A 25,573-nucleotide genomic window follows, 5' to 3' on the forward strand; every position below is an offset into this window, starting at 1 on the left:
TTCTTTTGGCTTAATAAATTAGATTACTTCTCTAAATCTGTTGTGCCTTGCGTTGCCTCTCTTTGTATCTGTGTGCACATTCTTAAATACTGTACAAATGATTCACTTTTATTGACCCGCATCTAGTTCTTCTGTTTCTTGCTTTTTATACTTAAATATTCTATAAGAAAATTTGTGTATTTGGCAAATATATGAAAACAGGCATAAAGATGAAGGCTTGTTAGAGGAGAACTAAAACATGAATGATTAGACCTGTGTATATATAAAAAATCAACATACAGAACTTGTGTAGTTTAAATAATAGGAGCAAATTTAAGTGGTGTTCAGATGAAAACGTGGGTGTCCGATGAAAATGATGTGTATGTTTCTGTAGGTTTAGATAAGGTTTCCCATAAATATATGCTCTTTCTTTAGCCCTTAGACAAGGCTTAGTTGACTTACTGTGAAATTTAAATAGTAGGTAAGGCAGCTAAAAGGGCCACAAGGAAATGCCAGTGACATGTTTCATCTGGGTGATTGATGCCTTTTTGTACCCACATGTGACGCGTCTAAGGGGCCTATGCAGAGAGCAGCGCTATTTCGAAATTCGCCATTTTTTGGAGAAAATCGCGCAGAAAGCAGCAGAAAATGGCGAGTTCCGAAAAACGCGCCAATTTTTCTTTTCTATTTGTAAAACTCGCCTCGCGGCTGGCGAGAACCTCAATCTCGCCAGTTTTAAAAATATCCTAATGCAGAGAGGCGCGAACGGCATCTAGCGGCTGTTCGCGCCAATAAAATGGCGCGATTGTCTCCTTTTTGCCTCGCCAGAAAAAATTGGCAAGAAGCTGCCGCTCGCGGCCATTGCAAAGGGAAAAAAAAGGCGCAAATTTGTTTTTACACGTTTCTGATGCGCGCATCTCGCCAATTTAAACTCGCCACACGCATCCATGTTAAACATAGCAGAATTCGCACTTTTCTGCATATGGAGAATAAAACTCTCCAAAAAAGCTACTTTGTAATAAATTCGCCAATTTTAAAATTCGCTGCTCTCTGCATAGGCCCCTTAGTATTTTAAAATTATTTTTGAGGTTCTTCTGTAAACATGGTGAGCAGAGAGTGCTGAGGGGTTTGATTTTCTCTTGTTGCTCCCTATTATGTGTTGCAACTGTGTGTTCAACAAGCGTTTGCCCAACAAGAGCCCCCTCTCCTCCCCTCTTATCATTATTTGCTCTCTAATAAGAATAGAGACGAAAAGGGTTGATTGAAAAGGCTCCAAAGAAATTCAACTTGCATTCAAACCTTTTCTATTATCATTGTTAGGTGTGTTTAGGGAAGCCAATTAGACTGTTACATTGGTTCTTTACTAAAGGCTGTCTCTGCTTATATACGTTGTATGTGGGAAGGTACCTTTCACGGGCACATAGATTGGACTTTAAAGAAGAGACAATCTAATTTCAGTCAAATGTTAAAGGAACCGTTACAATTATTATTATTTGTATTTTTAATTTCTAGATGCAGATTCAGTCTTTGATTGTGAAGGCATTATAATAATATAAAAAACAAGTTGTATCTTTTCAATAAAATTCACTCCTTACCTCCTTACCACCTACCCAGGTGCAATGTTTGTCTATTTGGCAACTTCATAGGGGATGAACTTACCAGAATATTGTTACCTGATTACAGGTGGGTAAGGTGAGATATGTTCAATTGCACAATTTCACACATATTGATATAGAATGCTGATGTCATATTAGAGCCCACAAAGGTGTATTTGAAACTAACACTAAATATTGCTCCACTTCTCTTCTGTAACATACCACACTTATTGCTGCCGTACAGCAGCATATGCCTCGTGTTTCTCATGGTGTATCTGCTGTGGACAATTCCAAAGTACGGGGAAACAGCCTCAGACGAGGAGCATCCTGCTTGTGCAGCCAACACAACATAGACAAACAATTTCTTCAGAGTGCAGGTCTCCTCTAGGACAGTGGTACAAAGTAGAGCTCTACTCATAATTTCACAATGCAATTCACCATTTAATGTGACATCCAAGAACAGTGGAATAACAATGTTTCAGGTCCCATATGGATCTGTGAAAGGGCCAAATGGAACCTGGAACGTTGTTATTCCACTGTTCTTGGCTGTCACATTAAATAGAGAACTTCATTATGAACTTTGTGGGTAGAGGTCTACATTGTATCTCTGTCTTAGAGGAGACTTGTACTTTGAAAAAATTGTGTATCTGCCGTGGGCACCATTTCTTTTTACAGCAAGTGAGGCTGAATTGTAATATAGTATATAATGACCTTTGCCCATACAACTCTGCTTCTAAAAGCCTTTGCAATATTATATTACATAAGCTGTTTATATTTGCTATCTATACTTATATTCATATGAGTTGGGGTTAGAATATTGAATCTACTGAATTCCTAACATTATCTTTCGACTGGTCAGCGGGCTGCCAATATTCAGTCACACCACAAGCTTTTTATTATTTTTTTTACATATGATATAGAATAATTGAGTTGCCTGTTAAAATATAGTCAGGTTCACGTTCCAGAGAAATGCCTAACAACATCCAAGCAAAAAGTAATGTTTTCCTTGCTTGCAGGCAGCAATCCAGCCATAATCTTGGATAGTGTGGTAGAGGAAAAAGTCCTGTTATCGCAAACCTAATAGAGTAATAAATAAGGGGTTACCTTTGGGGAAAAATCAGTTTGTAATATTTAACAAATATTACATGGCCAATTAATTTCCATCTCCTGGCTTTACGCAGCCAAAAGAGAACCATTGTTAAAACAGATTTTGCGGCCTGTAGTCTGGCCAAGGTAATTGGCTAACATGTTTTTTCATATTGACGGTAGCCATCGTAAGTAGCGGTCTTGTGAACTTGTATTGACTTAAAGTGGCGGCCCGCTTTAGTCTAATGCGGCCGCCACCGCGGGTAATTTTAAACCCCGTTCAGACGCGGGCTTTTTTTTTCTTCTCGGCGCCGCAGGCGCTTCTATTGTTCAGCGCTATTCAGTGCTGATTGAAGAAACGGCCGCGCGCGGCCGTGAGATGCGGCTGGCGCGCGCCCAATTCCGGCGCCAAAATTGAAATGGCCGGGACAAATGCAGGCAAGCTTTAGATTAAGCTTGGCCGCAGCAGTATCAGCTCAGCCTGATGGTCATTGTTAATTATGAAACTGATTTTTACTAAGTCAAATAGACAATTTTGTCTGAAAATGGGCCAATTGTCTGTTTTGAATCGTATAGATTAAGCCCCTTAGGGTCATATTTACTAAGCAGTCTTTTGTCATAATGCGTCGTCACGTGCTGGGAGACACATTACAGCTCATTCAAGTGAATGGTCTATATAAGGTGTCTGCTTGCACCGGAAGTTGTTTCACTGCACAAGACTGCTTAGTAAATACAGTTGAACCCTGTTTTAACGCGGTGCTTGGGGTCCACATAATGCGACAGCGTTATAACGGGGATCACGGGGGGAAAATAGCTGTGATCAGTGGTTCCGCGTCCACCAGAGGGGGAGAGCTGGGATAACTCTCCCAGCTGTCTCAGACCCGGCAGCGCAGAGGCACCCCCACGCAGGACTTACCCAGCAGCTGGCAGCTCTCCTCTCCCTGCCATCAGCTTCTGGCTGACGGAGAGGGGTGTGTGTCATGGTGGTGCCGCAGGATCCGGGCGATGCTCTGGCGAAGATTGTGGAGGAGGGCGAGGAGCTGGTGCTGATGATGAGTGCAGGGGACCAGGGGATGATCCAGTTGGTAGTGCCGGTGCCAGTAGAGCAGGCTGTGCTGGAAACTAAGCTAGGTAACCTCATTCCCACCCCTCCCACGTGGCGATGTGACGTCTCATGACCCCACGGGGTCATTTGACGCAGGAGCTGAGGAGGAGGGGGCACCAGCAGCAAGAGCAGGCTAAAGGGAATTAAGAAAGGTATGAGATCTTCTTAATAGGGAGCCACGCTCAAACAGCGTTATAGGCGAATCCACGTTATAGCGGGTCGCACTATAATGGGGTTGAGCTGTGTATGCCATAATGCACATGAGATAAATGGATGTTTCAGTGTTAGGAGTCATTTTTTCCACCTTGCAATTATCAGTATAACTGGCCGGTATGGCCATGTGTGAAAGCATTTACCTAAAAAAGAAAAAATTAAAATACCAAGATGTACTTCAAGCTTTGTAAATAAGCTGAATACATTTCTTGCAATTTGCTCAGATCTGAGTTCAATCTATGCGTATACATGGGCCCATTATTAAATTTGTTGTGCAGGTTACATTTAAGATAATTGTATCTACACCGTGTTCAGGAACAAATGGTTTCATCATATCTTCTATATTTCTTGCTCAATCCCCATGACAACGTGCACAATTGTAGGTCTGTTATGTAGATTGCCACCATATAAGAAGCACAATGTCAACTGATGTTAACTACAGTACATTGATGTCACCGTATTATGTCAACAAGTACCAGATACATTGCGGTTGGTTTATGTTAATTTAATGAGAAATAGTTTTTCCTTAATAGCTCGTAAATGTGTTAAACTATTGTGATCTAATCTGAAACACTAAGATGACTATAAGGTTCAAAATGTCCTTCTACTGAAATGTACACCCAAGATGAGAACACCATAGTCTCATTGTATAACTGATAACGCGTTGATCCATCTGTTCCCACTCCTGAATGATACAAATTAGTCCTTCTAGCGACCGTCCTTTATCAGGAGGCATTTTATGTAAGCATTTTGGACCCTAATCCTTGCTCTGTCTCAGCACTTTATAACGTGCTTATCCTCTTCGCTAAACACCATTTTGGAACTTTGCACTTGATGAGGTCATCATGCCGTCCCCAATTCCAAAGCATATTTATTAGATTACCAAATCATTCTTAAATGTAATAACCTACTGTGACAGACCTATAATTGCTCATATTTTCATGACGAATGTTCTGATTTTTCTGCAAGATATGCCGAAAAATAAAAAAGGGCCCGTTTATTTCTGAACGCAGTTTTTAATAATTCCCATCTCCGTCATAAACAATGTAAATTGTAACCCTACTGAATACTACATATGTAGTAAGACTTACTGCCTCCGTGACCGCGGACCAACGGGAGGAAATATATGGCCCATGTACGGTTGCCCCGGGGCTTCCAGAAGCTGTACATTTTGCAGCCCAGGATGATTAAACCAGTGTAAATTGTCCCAGGCCAGACAGTTTGTAATAGCTGCGCAGAGCAGTCCCAGAGAGAAAATCTGTCTCCGGGTCTCCCAGAGCAGCTCTTACTCCGCTCTCTCCTGCCCGTTGATCACTTAGATGCCCGAATATGGGTCTCTACATCATGAGGGGGAAAATTAAGAGGACCATATTTGCTCACCTACATCATCAAGGAGCAGAGCATTTAAATCGCTGTTCTATACTGCATAGAAAGGGGGTCTCTGGGGGTGAACCCCATTAATTTCAACCCTGGGGACCCCATGCTTTTTTACTTTTCTATACTGTATTGAAGCAGGGGGTCTCCAGAAGTGAACCCCATTAATCTCAACTCTGGGGACCCCCTACCCCTGGAGATATAGGGGGATATAGGACCATATGGAGTGTCAGTAGCCACTCTACATCTCCGGAAGCAGGGGTCCTGGGAGTTGAGATTAATGGGGTTCACCTCTGGAAACCCCCTGCTTTAATATAGTATATAGAAATAAAAAATAATAAAACATTGGATTGCTGTAAGACCCGCTCAGGGAAACACAGAGAGAGAATGCTTCCCTCTTGGACTGCTCTGCGTAGCTATTACAGAGTGGCGGACACGATAGGATTAACGCTGCGGTGGTGCCATTCAGAAGCAGGGACCACCACTGCGGTAATCCTCCCGCACCGCTTACTGCTTTCCTGGCTGCGATCGAGGCCCGGCCGGGTGCCGGTTTCGCAAACTTTCGTAGCCACCGGAGCAGTAAGTCGTGTTACATCTGTACAGTAAGCGAGAGGAGCATGAGAGGAAGGTTTTTGTGACAACATGATAGATAATTATAGTGATACATTAAAGAAGCAGTTCCCTCTGCAAATGTTTTTTTTGACCCTTACTCTGCCTCCCCCCGCCCACACATTTTTCCCCATGGATTGGAATGGCAGGAGGTTTTTGGAGCTGAACGGCGTTCGTTTACACTTCAGTGGTCCCGGTTCTCAAGATGCGTACCTGCAAATGTAGAGCTGGTACCATCACCTCCAAGGCATGCACAATGGCAGCTTAATCTTCCATGTTACGATGACCATTAGCAAGCTACAACATCATCAGTCGCAGTTTCATTGACCAGCATGACAAGGGGGATTTAAATATGCCCAAGTACCGCCACCACCGTTTCCGACATATTTCTTGGGTACCCGGTAGTTGAGAAGCTAAAATGAACGCAACTCCCCCTGCTTCCCACCTAAATGGAAAAAGGGGCTGGGATAATCTGCACCTTTAAATTAGGTCAACTCGGTTCTATTTCACAGAGATCTATAAAATATAACCAAATAAATGTGTAGGGTCCAGACAGTTACAATAACTTGTGGCTGTTCCACTCCAATGTAGACCAGAGCTGTAGAGCAGAAAATGAAGAGGAAGAAGCTACCATCTGATTCTTTTTTGGGGGATCCAGAAAATGGGGGTGATGTATCATCGTAAAAACAGTGTAAATGGAATGTTTTTTTTTTTTTACATGTTGCTCCATTTTTTGCTTGCTCCAAATGTTTTATGCATTTCGATGCAAATTGTTAGTCAGAGACAATTACTGTAGGTTGCATTTTAAAAAAATGACAAATACAAGATAAATAAGTGATATAACCTCTAACTCCTAACCTAAACTGCTGCAATATAGCAGTGCAAGTACAGCTCACTCCAACGGCCAATACAAAGCTGCCACTTTCTGTGGGTCACACAATGACACAAACAAAAATCCAACATAGATCGGCAACTCCCACACAATAGAAAATGGAGACTGCATAGTTAAGAAAACAAATACTGTCCATACAGTGTTTCAACGGTTGATTTGTCTGATTTCAAGAAACTATATTCTTGTTAAACAATGAAAGTTATACTATAATGCATGTGCTAAAACACAATGGGGATATCTTATTTCTTTTTTTTTAAGTGTCTTGTTTTCTTCTAAAAACAAATGGTACTGTGCAGCAGAGAAGTTGTTGAACACTACCACACAATAGAAAAAGTACATCAGGGTTCTTTTTAGATTACAACGAGGAAAATGATTGGATTGTTGAGGTGATAGTATTTCATGCTAACTTTGTGTTGTATAGATGTAGGGAGACAAAGGATCTCTACAGTTTCCTGGAATCACAGCTAAGCGTTAATATTTCATCCCAATCTCAGCTTTATCTCAAGCAACTAATACAAAGAATCCAATGCTGCTTGCCCTGTTGAACTGTAATATGTCTAACACTGCTGCCTTAGACATAATAATAGGAAACATGTGATCCAAATTATCAAGTCCAAATGAGCAACACATGACATCTGGAAAAGGGTTGACATGCTGTCACCAAATTAATATATTACACTGTTACTAGGGTGCTAATAGATAAACGGCACGGTTAACTAGTTGGTGACACAGTGATACTCATTAATTGCAGAAATATATGAACAGAGAGGCTACAACAGCAGTTGACAAAAATAGAGTGCTAGAGACCATATTTATGTAATTTAAGAACTTCTAAAACTGGTAATATGCGTCCACACTCACATTTAGTTACTGGTGTAAATTGACACAGTATACAGTATACAGTACATGTTGCAATATTGTGTTTATTCCATGATCAAGTCTGCGCTCTCCAGACAGGTTGTTGTGCTGAAGTTTTGTTTGGCTCTGTTGCCCAAATCATGTATCCTATTAATCCATGACAATTCTTTTATTATTCAATTGGGCTTCTTTATTAAACGGTGATAAATACATTTCAAGGTGGAAACAGCTATTTTCGCACCGATTTGCATCTCACCATAGTCATTAAGTCTATGTTGCATGTCTAAACTATGCTAAAAGTAGTTTTTTTTGTGGGAGAGACCAATTTAGGAGAAGTCAAATGTATTCTGTTTATAGAATAACTTATATTACATGTGGGGATATAAAACACACCTCAGGACATGCCTGAGAGAGAGGTACCTGGAAAAAATGGCAATCAATAATTTAAATACATTTGACATATTTCTCAGGTATCGTAGGTATGCACCCGGTAGAGAGGGACACATTTATTTTTTTGCGGATTTGGATCCGCCTTGAATCGGCCATTTCCTTTGGCTCGCGGATCACTCTTCCAAAGAGAAATCCGCAATTTGGGATTTTTTTGTTCTGAGGCAACGAGCAACACATTCCCGGACTCATTTTTAACAATCCGCCAATGGATTCTTTATCTGTTTGCTAAAAAAGAAAACACACGGAGAGAAAGAGACCTTTCTAATTTTATATCGCCAGTTATGTGCACTGTATGTATGTGGATATGTAGATATGTAAGTATGGTATGTATGTAGATATGTATGTAGATATATATATCTGTATGTATGTATATATGTATGTAGATATCTGCATATGTACATATATACATACCTGTATGTATGTAGATATGTATGTATGTAGATATGTAGGTAGGTATGTAGGTAGGTAGATATGTAGGTATGTAGATAGATATGTACAGTACATATGTAGATATGTAGATTGATATGTAGATTGATATGTCGATAGATATGTAGGTAGATAGGTAGAAATATAGATAGATAGGTAGATATGTAGCTAGATATATATGTAGGTAGATAGTTAGGTAAGTAGATATGTAGGTAGATGGATAGGTAGATATGTAGATAGATATGTAGGTAGATAGATATGTAGGTAGATAGATATGTAGATAGGTAGATAGGTAGGTAGGTAGATATGTAGATAGATAGATATGTAGATAGAGAGATATGTAGATACCCTCAAATGTCCCTCCAAATAAATTATGGAGACATGCCTGTGATGAAAAAGGAGCCCATGATGGGTAGTATCACTGTCACATCCTACTTTTGAGCTGCTCGCTGCTCACACACGCAGCTAATGTAGCTATTAGTGTAGCTCATAGGTATCTTAGGTGTTCTCCACAAGGAACATTAAACTATCAGCCAAGAACTGGACGTGGTCTGCTTTTAAATGAAGCGAGAGGGAGGGAGCTACTACAGGTATATACACTTATTTTGGTGCTACATGAAGGATACGCACACAGGTTACTATAGTATAACAGAAGATGGACAAAAATATTAACTGTGCAATCTGCCAGACACATACTGAATTAAATACTTTATTTTATAATAGATACAACTCTACAAACTGCAGGAAGTTATTTCACTTGCTTCCCACAGCACACAAAGTGTTATTGTGTTGACAAGGCTAAGTCACCTTAGAAATGGGGTATTGTGTCAGACCCAACAGGAGCAAAATTTGAACTCAAACAAGGGCCGGCCTTAACTTTGGCGGGCCCAAGGTGGCATGCCGGCAGCAGGGCCTTCCTCCTGCAGTGTCATGACATCACGGCGTAACGACGTCACGTTGTCAGGTCAACGAGGTGTGTCGCCATGATGTCTAGATGTCGCGTTGTCATGGCGATGCTCCAGATGGAAGGCCATTCCGCAAGAAGTAAGACCTCCCCCATCAGCACACATGCACTCACCTCCCCCTCTCTCCTCCGCCAGCTACAGACACCTCCCTTGTCCCCCAGATGGGATGGGCAGCTGTGCGGTCCAGCGCCGGTTTGGGGACTCATCAGCTCCCTCCTTCAGCTCTCCCCTCTCCTGTCGGGTGGAATTTGGATCCCGGCGCCAATAGGAGGAAGTTGCACCGAGCCCCCCGAAGGCTCTAGGCCCAAGACAACCGCCTTGCTCGCCTTGATGTAAGGCCAGCCCTGTGACAACCTCTGTTATTAAAAATAACAGCTCTAGCAGTGTGAGCTAAACAGATGATGGGTTGCAGTGCACGCTGTCTACTAACAGCATACCTCCAATGGCTATTTTGTTGATTGTAACCTTGCACTTCAAGCACAAAGTAATAATATTTACTGAGGGCTATGAGTTACTTAGGCCAGGTGAGATTAAATAAAAGATGAACTGAATATTGAAAGCCTCACTGTATTGGGTTAGAAGAAAATGTTATACATTTTCATCTTATTATACCAGATCTGTGAAATCTCAATTATATAGATTGTACAGGAGGTATTCAATTCCTTATATGTCCCTATCTATTTAAACAGATAGGGTCTCGTTCAGAATGACTGCACCTGTGAAGAAGCCAACGTGTGATTTCATGCATTTGATTTTTTTATTTGCATTATCAAACAAGCTCTAAATCAGGCGTTTTTTGTTCTGCAAATATAAATTAAAGGCTTTATTCATTGCTTATCATTTTTCTTCAATTACCACTAAGTACTACGTAGGCCTCACTACTAAGACCTGTACATATTGTCGTTTGATCACCCTCAGATCTTGTGCTTTTTATAATTATGTTTTCTTTTCTTTTTCATTTTTTTCCTGTCTCTTAGTATAACTTTTTAACTCACAGGCTAACACATCACAGATACATTGTATTATGTTATTGTATCCTCTATTTGGCAACTCTCTGGTGGTCCTTTCTCATTGTTTTTAATTGTATATCTTTTAAAATGTACTTTGTCCAGGTCATTATACATCTCTAAGGGGTATTTTACCCACTTGGCATATTTAGGAGTACACCTCATCTAAAGGATTGCCTTTTCTCTCTCTTTGTATTCTAATAGAGATTAAATAAAATGCATGTTCTGATGCACACACAATGAAAAACAAGTTGAAGCATAGCTGTGACAGGGTTGCGAGCCATCAGCTGGTTTAGCTCACACTGCTAAAGCTGTGGCCTAGAAAAACCACTGGTTGTGGGTTTTAGCCCTATTGGTACACTATTCCAGTCACCCGATGTTTTTGTCTCCAATTAATTTTTGTTTGCCCCAGTTTTCACCTTCTGTGCAGTTGGCAATCCCTCTCAGGATGTTTCATGATTTTGAAGCAAGCTGGCACGCTCTGAATATTTATTTCGCCTATAAAAGCCAGATTACAATATGCTAGCAGGTCTTCTTAGGAATAGTGCATGAATGTAACTTCACGATTCTGTAGAAACAAGAACAGTGAGAGAGCTTTGCCAAGCGTCTGGATAGCATACACAAGAAAAGTGTCATCTTTAACCTTTACAGAGCTCTTGTAGTGTTCTTAGAACACCACAATGGCTGGAATGCCAGTGACCCTTGTGACGTTTTAAAAGCACCATGGCACTTTTGTTCACCGTATAGGGAAGATTGTGTTCCTCGCTGTCCCAGAACCTTGAGCACCATATAAACAGGGACATCCTCCTTTCCTGTTTGCATCATCAAGGGGCACATTGTGGCCATGTGGCCATTACCCATTCGGGTGGCACCGGACTTCCAACATTATAGAACAGGGCTCTTCAACTGGCGGCTTGCAACAGGCCATCATGTGGCCCTTGGACTCTCTGCTCCTGGTAATTTCATACTTGTTGCTTAAGCAGCTAAGTGCAGTTTTTCACACTAAACTCACGTGTAGAGTAAGTTAAAGGAATGTAAATACATATGGCACAGATGTTAAAAATGCTTGCGAAATGTTGAAAAATAGTAATTCGTAAGTCCTTAAATGTATCCAAAATGTCATTACAATAGGCGTGTGGCCCTTCTACTAAATTATTTTTGAACTGGCCTCTTCATAGCACAAGTTGAAGAGCCCTGTTTTATAGATTAAAGCAGCAATTCAAGTGCTACTTTTTTGTTATTGTGTTTTTTTTTTTGTTTTTTTTTAAACATAGGTTTGAAGCAGCGGGTCTGTGGAGCTGAACCCCATTAATTTGAGCTCTGGGGAACCCCCTAATTCAAGAGATACAGACCTACGTAGGGAGCGCCAGTAGCCGATCCAGAACGGCTACCACGGATCACATAACAGCAGAGTTTCAAAGCTCCCGCACCCTGTGGGCCAATAGGAAGCCGTGACGTCATGTGGTGAGGTTTCCTATTGGCCCATGTGACCAGGGGCTTTACACTTTGATGAGACCCCCTTCAGAGGTCTATATCTCGGGAAGCAGGGGGTGCCCGGAGCTGAAATGATCAGGGTTCCGCTCAGGAGACCCCCTGTTTTAAACCTATGTTAAAAAATAATTAATATATATTTTAAAAAGCAGCGCTTTAATGACTCCTTTAATATCAGCATATGGGTTTTCTATTCATGCGGTGTGTTGCATGATATAAGGGAACTATTAACTCAAGTAAAAAACACATGGCATGGGGGGAAAGAGAGATGTGCCCACCACACCACTCCATTACAAAATGAAATAAAATAACTGTTTAATTAAGCACACCCCTTTGAAAGCAAACATACCAATATGCCAAATGATAATGTGTGTGATAGTATGTCACAAATCTTTTCTTGTTTAGAAGAGATTGAAGGCCGTACTTAAAACACGTAGGGGCTTATTCTGTAAAGTGTGATTCCACAGATTACGTGCTATCTCATGAAAAGCCCCAGTAAAGTCAATGGGACTTTTCATGCACTATCACACTTTACAGAATAAGCCCCATAGACCCCTTTTCAGCATCAGTGTTAATGTTGTGTGCTGTGAAATACACCGTTCGGTAACGTCCCCTAACGCATGTACATTTCTATTAGTGATCATGGCATAGAATTCAAACTGTGTCCTGGCACCAGAGTCTGCTTGCTTCCTCATGGGACTTATCTCTCCTGGGAAAGACATGCAACAAAATCTGATAACTGTGGCAATTATATCAAGCTTGGTCTGTTAGCCAAGGTTTATTGCTTGGCTCCAGTAGGAAGCATTTTTTTGTTTTTTTTTATGACCTGGTTATGTTTCGTAGATCTGTGGCGCTTGTTTATAACAATTCTCCCTATTAATGAAACCAAATATGCCTTTTTTCTTCATTGAGTGCATTCATAAGTGTTTGTGGGATCATAACACTGTACAAAGCTTATGTAACAGGTCTGTAATAAGGCAATCTGCCTTGTCAACACTGACATTATCACAAACCACAGAGAAATAATGTGTCCATAATAGCTTGCAAAGGGAAAGGTTGTAGGGGTTTTTTTTCTGTGGGAATTATTTTGGGAAAGTGGACGTGTGGACTGTTTTTCATTTAAAAAAAAATATAACCTGAATATTAAAAAAAAAATACCGAATGAAAGCAAGCAGTATGAGTTATTATGTGAATGCAAATCCATCATTACTCACATCCTGCTCATTTCTGATCCTTGACTTCACTGACATATACACTGATGGATGTACTGTAGGTGTTAAAATTGTTTCACCATTCAAGAGTCACCTGAAAGACTTTTTGGCTTTTCTGATTTTGATGTATACAGTATGGATGTATCATTTTGCTATAGGCCAATGTTAACATGGGCAGCCGAACCTGGTATTATAAATTAAGTGTCAAAGCAAAATGTGCGCAGACTTAAAATGTGTAACCACATGGAACTGGTTATCAGCAACGGACGAACATGAGTTTAAAAGACAGCTTTATGTTTAGTGAGATTGGCGCTAGAGGAGCATGAATGCTGCAGATACATTAGGGTCAGCGTCTTAGGTGACTCATTATAATGGAGGAATACATTGTTGGAGATAAAAACTATAGTAGGCCATCACACTGTACATTGTCCACTGATAAAGTCATAGCTTCAATCTGCATGAGAAAAACCATACAGCAAGCAATCAATATGTTTTATTCTTAAATTGCAGTTAATAACAAAAATCTGTTCTGCGGGCTAAATAGAAAGCATTGTTTTTGCTTTTGTCATCCTGATTACATTTCATTGTGAAATCTTTCCATTGTCATATATTTTTGAGAAAGTAAATGCAAAACAAAAATGGATATGGATTGGTACAACAATAAAGGGGGAGACTCCCTAAACCAACTCGGGTTATCACACAGCGGACCTATGTTAACGGCCTTGCAGTTGCCCAGGACATACTTGAAACTGAGAGGTAACTCTCAATGTATTCTTCCTGGTAAAACATTTTATAAATAAATAAATAAATAGCAAGCCAGTGGCAGTTCTCACGGGATCGCTGTGCTATAACTCGTATGTGAGCTTGGTGAATCCCCTCCAAAGTTAACATTGCATTATAAGCATGACTACAGATGTTCTCTTAATGATGTGTGCTACCATATACAGTATGGTGCAGAGATTGCATACTCATTGGTACTGTATATTCATTGTAGCATTTGCAGTAAGAATTTGAGGCATGCATTAAAAAAACAACTAAATAGTTGTTGAATTATGGCACACACCTTGGGAATTGCAAAGATTTTACAACTGGGATAAATGCTTATACTTTTGTTGAAATGCCATTTTTGTGGAAGCTCTTTTTTTTCAATGAACTTTTTTTAGAAGGAATTTTTCGCGTGGGGGTTTATTGGTGGCAAAAAATGTCTCTTATCTTAAACATGAAATACTTGGATTTAGGAAGTTCTACAAACACCCAGCCAGGTCGCCAGTATGGAATAATTACACGAAGACGCAGAAGCAACAAGTAGAATTCCTGAGCCGACTTCAGACCACGGTGGCTCTGCACTCTCAGTGGGTGGTACTGTAGTTATGAGGTCGGCCCAAGGTTAAGTGTGTATTAGTTTCTTCTGAGAAGAAAAGGGAAAAGTTGTGTTAAGTGATTACTGGCAGGTTGAATTTATTTGCAACTATTAAATGCCATTAAATACTTAATGGAAAGCGTGATTTAATTGCATGTAGAGGGGCAATTTTAAACAAACAAAAAAAGAAGTGGATAGCTTCAATAGCACAAATTGAGCAAGGAGCATTAGGACAAGAATATAAAGAGAGAGAGAGAGATCTATATGGCTGCTGCACATGCAATAAGCTAAGATCTTTGCTAGCCAATGTACACACAATGCCCAGCACTTTTATGGAGGCGCTAAAAGGACCATGGAAGAGAAACGGAAGCAGCCTTCAGTGTTTGGATGTGTTTACATCAAGGCATTGGAGAAACAATGTGTCAGATGTCTCCAACTGGCTGGTACAGTGGCACTCAGACTGTCATTCAGAGAGCTAGGCCGCGTTTATAGCGACGGCGACCGATGACGTCACCCGTCGTCGCCATCGCCACTTGCGAAAGTTGAACTTTAGTTTTAAGCGACGTCCCTGGAAACAAGGCCAGTGACGTCACCAAGGAGGAGGGCAGCGCTCTGTGATTGGTTTAGAGACAGTCACATGTGGCGACTTGTCTCTAAAAAAAAAAATCAAATTTCACTGGCTTCCAAATTTTTGGTCGCGATGTCGCGTTTACTATAAGCGCATGCGACGGATTTGTTTTGGAACAACGTCGCGTCGCCGTTGCTAGGCACTATAAGCGCAGCCCTAGTTTCACAACGAGCCCAGTCTTAAAATGTTAAATATAAATAGCCACCTTACTTGCAACCTCACCCCAGCCCGCCCCCCCCCCAAAAATGAACAGCGAAACTATGTGGGTAACCATCTCACAGAAAACAGGCCAAACTAGAATAGGATCATGCAAAAAAAAGGAACATGGTTAAACAAAAGAAATTGATCTTTCAGGGACCCAGAAAACTAATGGGATTGAAAAAAGCTCATTTAAGCTTTAGCGAAGTCAAACGTCATTTTGTGTGTATGATTATTATTATTATTAGTGTTTATTTGGAAAGTGCCAACATATTCTGCTGAGCGGTACAAGGGGGTATAGCGGTACAGCGTTATGTATATAACATAAACAGCGTTACATACCAAATAAGGACAACCCAGCGCAGACAGATACGGTTCTAAAGGTAACGAGGGGCCTTTCCACTCTAGAGGGAATACATCTGACAAACATTCTTTTGTTTTAACAGTAACATATTTGACAACGTTCTATTTTCTTTTCTATTTAACCACTACTGGATGCAAGATGATGCAGCAACAGTATTCTGTATGCAACATATATTAGGCCTCTCTAACAACAACGGGTTAAACATATTGCTAGTGAATCGTGGCACAATGAAAATCTTTTGCAGTCCCAGCTCGGTTACCACCGATCTGTGAAGCCTGTAATAGTCGCTAACATGCATATAATAGTTGTTAACTGTTCTCCAGTGACATGTGCCTAACAGAAATATTCATAGTCGTTCAATATGCTTACAGACGGTTAACAAATCAAAGTTAAGTATAAAACAGTATTATATTAACAATATATAGAATACGATTTTGACAACTTTGTTGTCCTCTTTATTTGTTGCAGGATAGGTCAGTTTTGCATAGGTGTTTCTGTTGGCATTCAAGGGAACACGGTTGCTTCCCCAGGTGCCAGCTCTAGAATACATACAGTATACAGATGTAGCATTCTTCATTGTCCCTACTCCTATGTAGGGTGTTATAGAATATCTTGTGATATTTTGTACTATCACTGCCATTGACTTCTATGGAAATCTTGTGTGATAGTAGAATATGCATAATATGGGGAACAACGTCTCACGCTGTACCAGTAAAACAAAATCTACATATCATGTTCAAATTTAATTCAATATATTTTGACCTTCAACAAAAAATAAAATGGTTTCATCCTGAAATAGTTTGATAACTATTCACAGGGCCCTCTTCACAATTGAATTAGGTACATGTTTTGTTATCCGACATGGCCTTGCAGATATCAAGGTCGTTTTATGTTTAATATGTTGCTCTCCACTCTGGTGTTCTCTACGGAGATAGAATAGGGCAGTTATTCAACTAATATACATGAACATAAAATTCACCCGGCGCTCTACAGTATATGTGTAAACCCCAAGTGCAGTGAAGTCAAATTTAAAACCAATTTGTGCACAAATGAGAAAATGAAATATATAACTAAAATATTTGTGTATACAAATCTGTGCACATGTGATAAAAAAAAATCCCGGGCAAACCGTGAGTAATATTCATAAACTAATGAGTGGCAGTTAGCATATTTTCTATAAAGTGATTTTAATGAAAATAAAAATAGGTAACCAGTTCTGCAGCTCCAAACCCAAACAGAACATTTCTCTGTAGTTCTAGAAGTACTGGTCTCGAAAATATGGGGAGCGCCAAAAAACGGGATTGCTTAGGAAACTGGATGAGATGCAGGGAAACTCAGGCATTCATGAGAGCCGGAGGCGCATCCGTTCCTCGGCGCAATTGAGTGTGGGTGAGATCCGTCTCCCGAGCAGGGACTACGAGCCTCTGTGACACCTTAGGCTGGGGCCATGGTACCTTCTCCCGTGTGGAGGCGTGCGGAGGCTGAGGGAAAGCAGGTGCTTTCCCCGGCCATGCTAGACGAGCCGTGGGGGGCGTTCCTGGGGGCGTTCCTAATGACGTCAATGAGGGCGAACCGCTCACGTGACCTGTCTGTAGCGCTGAGAAATCAGTTTAATTGATTTCTCATGCAACGCGCGCCCCCTCCCGCTTACGCACGCGCCCGCACGCCGCATGGACACGAACACTGCCTTAAGGCAGTCTCGCTTCCGCACGGTCTGCGGCACCATGTCTGAGGCCTTATGGTCTTTCCATAAATGCTTTAAAGAATTGTATAAGTGTGAGTGCACATTCATAAGATGAATATAGTGTTTTAATGAACTGCACCATCCTGTTGTTCCCTTTCTTTTCGGGGAAACTGCATTGCACCATATCTGACATACACTTTATGAGTGTATCCACGTCGGGCCAGAGAAGAGTATACTGAGGCTGACATGAAGTTGGGTGCCTGATATAAGCTTCTACTTTGCGAGTTCGCATTTGCTTGGGAATCTTCTACATTGTAAATACAATATTGCACTATATATATATATTTTTTTCGTGTTTACCGTTTTTTGGCGCTCCCAATATTTTCAAGACCAATTCAACTAATATGCCATACTGAAATATAACCCTGAATTAAAGGAAAATATATTTTTTTCAGTTATTAAATTAAATGTGGAGACTGCCGTTGCATCATCAACCTTTTTGGGCTATAATAGTTCTCAGAACAATGTTTGGAATGTAAATATGAGGCCCACTGACAATTCCTTAGGGCTTGGTGTTGAGTTCAATTGGTGTAACCTAATTACTTTGTTGGATGTTGCAGAATGGGCTTAAGTAACTATGCTCAGGTATTGAATCCTCGGTGTGCTGCCCCATTACATTTCTCTGTTCCCTGACCTCACTTCATAAAGACTTGGCACAAGTCACACCTTCTTCAGTGATAAAGAAAACAGTGCACATTTCAATGTTTCGGTATGTACATATTGCTTTTGGGGTAATTAGGCATACGTAAACATCTTACATATTTTTACAGAATACCTAGAAACATACCAGGAGATGTAGATGTGACCTACATAAATTGGCATTTTGCAGACCTCCTAACTCTCACGTGAACATTAATAAAACAACATCCTGAGGTGATCTGCTTCTAGAAATTAAGTTGTTTGATTCTGAGCAGCTGTGGAATTGGCCAAAGTCATAGTGTAACGTGACTGTAATTATGTTGTGTTTTCAAAGCAGTTGCGAGTTGGGTCAGAATCAAGTCATTTTCATACAGTGAAACTCATGACAGCTATGCAGACAAAGGTGAATCCCTTGCTATATTTCTGATTTAGATCACAGTGTCATGGTAAGGAAGACCCCTTGTCTGTTGAGTTTATTACATTATCTACAGAACAGAAAATAGATTTAGGGCCACATCCACAGACCTCTGTTAACTCAGTCATAATGTGACGTAATCTAAAGCAGAAACAGACGTTATTTTCCCTGAGGTTACACAAATTCACAAAGCTAATTATATGCAAGAACAACCGTCATTGTATATTTCTTTAGCATAGGCTGATAATCACCTTAAGTTAGTACTACATTGTGTTAATTCCTAATAATGTGCCGTTAAGTATCTCTTACCTAAAGGTGGCATTACTCCCATCCAGACCCTGAAATACTGTATGGAGGTGGGAGGTGAAGGAGGAATATTGGAGGAGGGAGAGAATTCCCAAACACTTCTATTCTGACTCATGCGCACTGTGGCTAGTGAGTAGAGGCAGGCAACTCAATCTCTATTCCATATAAAGGGAGGCCTCTTATATTCTGACATGTTTATTGGGTGAACAAAACAGAAATAAAAGGGGAAAAAGTACTGAGGAAATACAACACTGGGGGATGGGAACATGTAACAAAGATAAGGATAGGTAAATAACAAAGGCTCCTCACAGGGAACCAGTGAAGGAACAATGCTGCAGAGAGGCAAACTCTGCAAGGACAGGAAATGATTCATTCAGAGAGGAAAAAAAGAGGCTAGGACTGGTCCAAGAGACAAGGGGAGGAGGAACAGCCCAAGTGAGAGACAAGAAACCGGAAAAATAACTGGAACAGGAGACAGAAAAACTTCTTTACACAATGCGTGGAGAGATACCCGTGAACATACCTGAGATACCTGGGAAATAGGCTAATTAAAATAATTTTGCATGTACTTTGCATATAGAAATCAGCATATTCCCTAGGTCGTGTCTTTGTTGTATCTCAGGTTTGTTCCCAGGTATCTAAATAATGACATAAATAACATCACGTTATATCCTTGCATTAACCCTAACATCCTTTTCTGTTGGGGAACGCCTCATTTCATTAGCACCAACCGCTGCTCTAGTTAACGCAATGCTATTTGCGGCTGGAAACAGAACTGAACGTATATACATAATGCAACGTTACCTTAGATCAATGTCACGTTAACGGAGCTCAGTGGATCTTTCTCACAGAGGCATGTCTTCCCAGGAGTGCTCACAGTTGTAGATGCCACCGATTTTAACAGTATATAACCTTATATATTGAAAATGTTTAAAGTCCTCCGAGTCCATACACACAGTGTATTGTATGTCACGAGAGCTGACCCTGCCTATTTGCACCCTTGCCAGGTTTTGCGGCTTTATCGCCATTGTAGGCGGACGCTCACAGAGGTATGCAAGGGAGTCTGGTTATAGTGAAATTAAATAAGGCTTTTATTGCGCCTGTTTCCTTAACATCAGGAAACCATCCAAACAAGGGGTAAACAGAGCTTCTATTCACTTGGGAGTATTTATAGTGAAATACTATGCAATCCACCACTCCCTTTAGATAAGCATGTCTCCCAGCCCCAAACAAATAGCATGAAATGAACAGATATAAAAAAGTCTTATAAATGAAAGTCTAATCTGTTCCTTGTGGTTTGGAGGGAAAATCTTATCTGTTCCTGGTTGCTACCTTTTCTTCAGGATTTGTCAGCATTCAGGTTTAGAAGTTTCCTCTGTGTCTTGCAATCAGCCTCTTCTGGTACAGTAGACTCAAGACGTCTGTCCCCATGTCAGTCTCACAAGTTGTGAGAGTAAGGGACAATCTCTGCTTTGTCTCCAAGTTCAGCTCAGGTGTGAGCTAAGGAGTCTCTCTTCCTGTCTCAAAAGACAGGCTTTTCTAAGCAATCTAATCAGGCAGGTGGTGTTTGTTAATTGACTACCAGCAGTTAACCACCACACTGCCGGATTAGGGGCACATTACCTGAACAGGGATAACTCCCCTGTTACAGCCATGTTATGAGAGGAGTCGTGCTAGTGATGCATGAACTCTCAAACTGTCTGATCTGCTAAATGGCCAAATCATATCGGTGAATATATGCTCTCCCCCAAACGTCACATTATGTCCTCATGACAGAGCTTCACAATCATGACTGTCTCTGAGCCGTATGGTCATTCTATTTCTTGAGATATAACTGAATTGCAGTGGGCAGTGCCTTCTACCTGTGAAGTGCTAGGATAAACAGAGGCAAGACCAAACTGCACTTTGTAAGCAATCTGATTGTTGAATAAATTCACAATGAATGGGTTTTTGGCAATCTCCCCATTCTCTCAACTTAGAAGACTTACAGATGTAACAGGCTTCATTCTTCCCCCAGACAACATAATACATCCTGTTATAACGCAGAATGTCACAGAGTTTCCATAGAATTCAATGGTAGTGTTGGTGCAGCATATTTTAATAAATTATTTAATGTCATTTGTGAACGTAATGCAAAATCAGTATTTTCCCCAATATGCAAGTTTGTGTTTAAAAAAAAAAAACATAATAAATATACAAAGAGAAAACATTTTTCGTGATTCTTACACATAAACAATTTTCAGATCTATTATAAATAGAGGTTTCCACAAATAGAGGATTGCGTTGGCCCGTAGACTAGACATAGAAGAATAAAGGTAGAAGTGATATCTCTAATAGCTAACTTGTGGTTAAAAGGAGAGCAAATAAAAGTCTCTTTTTCAGATATCTTTCTGGGACCGTTGCAAGGTTTTCCGGTCACCTATCCCCCACAAAATGTTTGTGATATTGGAAACAGATGCTATAAGAACAACTTAAAATCCCAAAATATGTTTGTGTAGCTCTAACAGGATGCCTAGACACAATAGCATCTCTTTATTACATTAGAGATTGCACTATTTGAACGGTAAAGCACAGGATTGCTCAGAAACGCATCTCGCCATATTCATTAAAAACATCTTGCTTGTGTAACACGTGCGATAAGTGTTCGCTCTGTGATTTGGTCTTGGCTGGTTAGTTTTGTGCAACAGGCAAATTTGCTATGTAAAATGAACAAATCTTGATAAATTACATATTCATTTTTATTGATACAGCTCAACCAGGTTATAATGCGAATCCGCTTATAACGCGATGCAAGTGTGGCTCCCAATTTTCGTATTTATGAATACTTTGCAACACGATTATTGGTATCTTAAATACTTTATTGTACAATGCATACAATTGTACATTATTTCTAACGCGATCGCTTATAACTCAGTGTGATTCTTTGGACCCCAAGCACAGCGTTATAATGGGGTTGAGCTGTACTTATTGCAAGTACATTACATTTCACTGTTAGTCAATGACAAATTTGCAGTTGAACGATTACGCCCTAATTCATCTCTGCGGTTACGAGTTTAGATACTAAGCTGAGTGAAACAGTAGGTAGTTGGTCCTTATTCACAAGGAGCTGGTACCACGACTGGGGTCTGGTTTTCAGACCCAGGCCATCTTTAAATAACTTTATTGTTGATGAAGTAAAGGTTACCCAATATGAAAAAACGTCCTTAATCCTATTAACGTTGTCCTCCTCCATCTTGTCTTCTTTTGCTACAGAGCTCTCGCTCGGCTCGCTCTGAGGAGGACCGGGACAGTTTGTGGGATGCCTGGGGATCATGGAGCGAATGTTCACGAACATGCGGTGGAGGAGCTTCTTATTCTCTGAGACGATGTCTTAGCAGCAAGTAAGTTGCGATAATAGTTATTTTATGATCGTAGGCCTTGGTTGTGTGTGATGCCGTTGGCCTCGTGGTTATGATAGTATTTACTAAGCAGTGCTATGCCATTCGACAGGCCTGCACAACTCCAGTCCTCGAGGGCCGCAAACAGGTCAGGTTTTCAGGATATCCCTACTTCAGCACAGCTGGCTCAATTAGTGGCTCAGTCATACTGTTTGCGGCCCTCGAGGACTGGAGTTGTGCAGGCCCGCCATACGACATCATCTGGTCCATTCAAGTGAAAGATAACACAGTAAAATGTCACTATTTTGGAGATAACGGCCCACATTTACTTATGCTGTTGTTAAGCTAGAAGACACCTTGTTGGCGAGGAGGAGTGGCTCAGTGAGCAACGACACTGACTCTGAGAACAATGACACTGTGTGAAGCAGCACCTTGTGACCTTGGGCAAGTCACTTTATTTCCGTGTGCCCCAGGAACCAAAAACACAGATGGTAAGCTCTACGAGGCAGGGACTCAAGCCTGCAATTTTTTCTTTTTTCTTTCTATGTACAGCGCTGCGTACATTGTAAGCGCTATACAAGAAAAAATTATTGGCATGATTTGTGAACTAAATTGACAAGTAACCCAATACAATCATTGGTAAATAATTGGTATTTTACAAACTGTGACTAATAATGTCACTGATTCATTGGCTTTTATTGAGCATGAAGTAAAGCCACATTCCCCTTTGCCCTTTGCCTAGGGAGATTTAAGCCTCATTCACATGAATATAGATGAAAGCCCATATTTATTAAGCGCTGCTGTACCATAAACACCTCCTTGTGCTGGAAGACTCTTCACGGTGCATTCAGTGACTGGCTGCAAGACTTCTTTTGGTGACAGAGGGTGTGTTATCTCATTGTTATGTGGCTTTATGCAATATATGTAAAATGTATCAAATATTAATCAGCTGCACCGCTTGTGTGAGGTATATTGGACATATCTAAGTATCTTAACGTAGCAATCCAGCTGGCTTGTTTCCCAACCCCACTTTTTTTTTAAAAAAAAGAAGCTTTTATAGGGCTGTTTTAATTGCTGGCAATGTAATTGCTTTCTTTCCTCCCCCTTCGGGAAATCAAAATGGCTGCCAACATTTTGCCGGTCTCGCAGGGCCAATAGTAAACTGCAATGTTATCAGGGGGGTGATGCTGCAGTTTCCTATTGGAGGGCAGTTTAAAGGCCTTAAGAATTGACTACCGCAACTAACCTAACTTCGTATCTCGAAAATTAGGGGGGATCCCCAGAGCTAAAAATGCTGCGGTTCAGCTTCGAAGGCCTGGTTTTAATGCTTTAAGAAAAATAGTGAAAATGGCTTTGATTGCTGTAGGCATACGTTTATAGGGGTCCATGTTAAAATGGATAAAAAGTTAAAAGTGGACACACTATGCTCATTTGAATGTCATTACCCAGAATCCTTGGCTGCCGTGGAAGCACTGTATGCTAGGAGATAATGGTGACATGCAGGGTTGCAGACCTGTGACATGTGAAAGTGCTCACAAGTGGTATTTGTATTTGCTGTAGACCAGGGTTGGGCAGCCTATTTTTCAATGTAGCCACAGGTGTGGCGAATTAGAAGTGAAAATAACCACACAATGTAAAAATGTAGGTATTATGTTGTGCATGCACTGTTTAAAAAAGTTTATCAATTCTCAGACCATAACCCCCCTCAAGCTCCCTCACCCCCTCCTCCTCTCACCCCCTCATGCCACCACTATCCTCCTAGTCATCTCATTTCCCCCATCAACATCTCATGTAAACCCCCTCATCTCCCCCAGCACCCTTCATCATCTGCCCCAGCACTCTTCATCATCTCCCCCAGCACCCTTCATCATCTGCCCCAGCACCCTTCATCATCTCCCCCAGCAGCCCCCTCATCATCAGGCAGCAGTCCCCCTCATCATCAGGCGGCAGCAGCCCCCCTACCCCCATCCCCCGTATCAGGCATCAGCCCCCCCCCCCCCATCCCAGACATCAGCCCCCCTCCCCACCGGCATCAGCCCCCCTCCCCATCCCAGGCATCAGCCCCCCTACCCCTGTCCCAGGCATCAGCCTCCCCCCCGTATCAGGATCAGCCCCCCCCCCTGTATCAGTCATCAGCCCCCATCCCCCACATCAGGCATCAGCCTCAGTCCCCCGCATCAGGCATCAGCCCCCGTCCCCCGCATCAGCCACCTAACCAGATCGCGGCGGCTGAGATAGAAAGGGAAGGAAGCGGTGGTGGCGGGCCTGGCCAGGGGAGGGAGGGGATGGGGGGAGCATGTCAGCGCATCAACTTCTGGTGCTGGAGGGGAGGAAGCGCGTCACACCACTGAAGCGGGCTGGGAGGAAGGGGAGCGCGTCGCACAGCCGGAGCGCACTCCTTCCCTACCAAGTAAGGGAAGGGGGGCTTGAGGGGGTCAGTCGCGGGCAGCACAGGGAGTCCCGGCGGCCCTTATGTTGTGGTTACTCAATTCGCCACACTTTGACTCCCAATTCGCCACAAGTGGCGAATGGCGAAAGAGTTGCCCACCCTGGCTGTAGACTGTACAGTGAAGGGTTTTTGTCACTTTTGTTCACCCACCATAACTTATTTAATGTCTGCCTAAAAAGGCAGGGCCCAATAGTCGCTAATGTTGCAAAAATGAAAAGTGTAAGCAGCTCAGGGCCGCCCCTGCAAACATTTCAACCGGCCATTTGGTGCTCAGCTTTCTGATTTTGTCTCTCATATGTGCGGTTGGGCTCGGGAGAGGTTGCCCAGTAAAATTATGCCATTCTTTCAATATGTTCTCCATCTTTGTTGTTATCACCCTTGAAGAACATTTACATCTGACTTTTTAAAAGAACCTCTCACAGAGGCAAACCGTACGGCAACGGAGGCAATCTCCACTGAGATCATGTCACGAGCCCCGCTTACAATTGTAGAAAGTAGGCCTCCGGGAAAAGCAAAGTTAGGAAACGTAATTAGTGTAAACATTTGCTAACGTAAGACCGCAGCATTGTGAGGGGAGTGCACCGGGCTTGCTGTATTTGTTATTTTTTTTAACCTATCGTCACTCTGACATGCTGCCTTGCAACAACTGCAGGGCAACGTTTAAGTGCATTGTGGACTATGCTATACTGTGCTACATGCGCTGTTATCTTCATCTGCTGGTCTGTCAAATGTGCTGCATATTGTGAAGACCAGTGGGGTAGTCTGAGTGTAATAAGTAAGTTACACCCAGTTCCCATTGCCTGGACTGCTGCCCAAGCATTATTTCTTAACT

The 25,573-nt window shown here is 41.6% G+C and overlaps 1 protein-coding gene across 3 annotated transcripts in view; it reads left to right on the top strand.

Moving 5' to 3' along the window:
* The window catches only part of ADAMTSL1 (ADAMTS like 1), a 943,111-nt gene that overhangs the window by 631,803 nt on the left and 285,735 nt on the right, over positions 1-25,573 (top strand). For all 3 annotated transcript variants that reach the window (XM_075594935.1, XM_075594947.1, XM_075594940.1), the window contains one exon: positions 22,168-22,295. In XM_075594935.1, coding sequence (XP_075451050.1) covers positions 22,168-22,295 — 128 coding nt within the window. The remainder of the gene's footprint in view (positions 1-22,167; positions 22,296-25,573) is intronic.

Source organism: Ascaphus truei, chromosome 1, assembly GCF_040206685.1.
Source record: "Ascaphus truei isolate aAscTru1 chromosome 1, aAscTru1.hap1, whole genome shotgun sequence".
Classification (NCBI taxonomy): domain Eukaryota; kingdom Metazoa; phylum Chordata; class Amphibia; order Anura; family Ascaphidae; genus Ascaphus; species Ascaphus truei.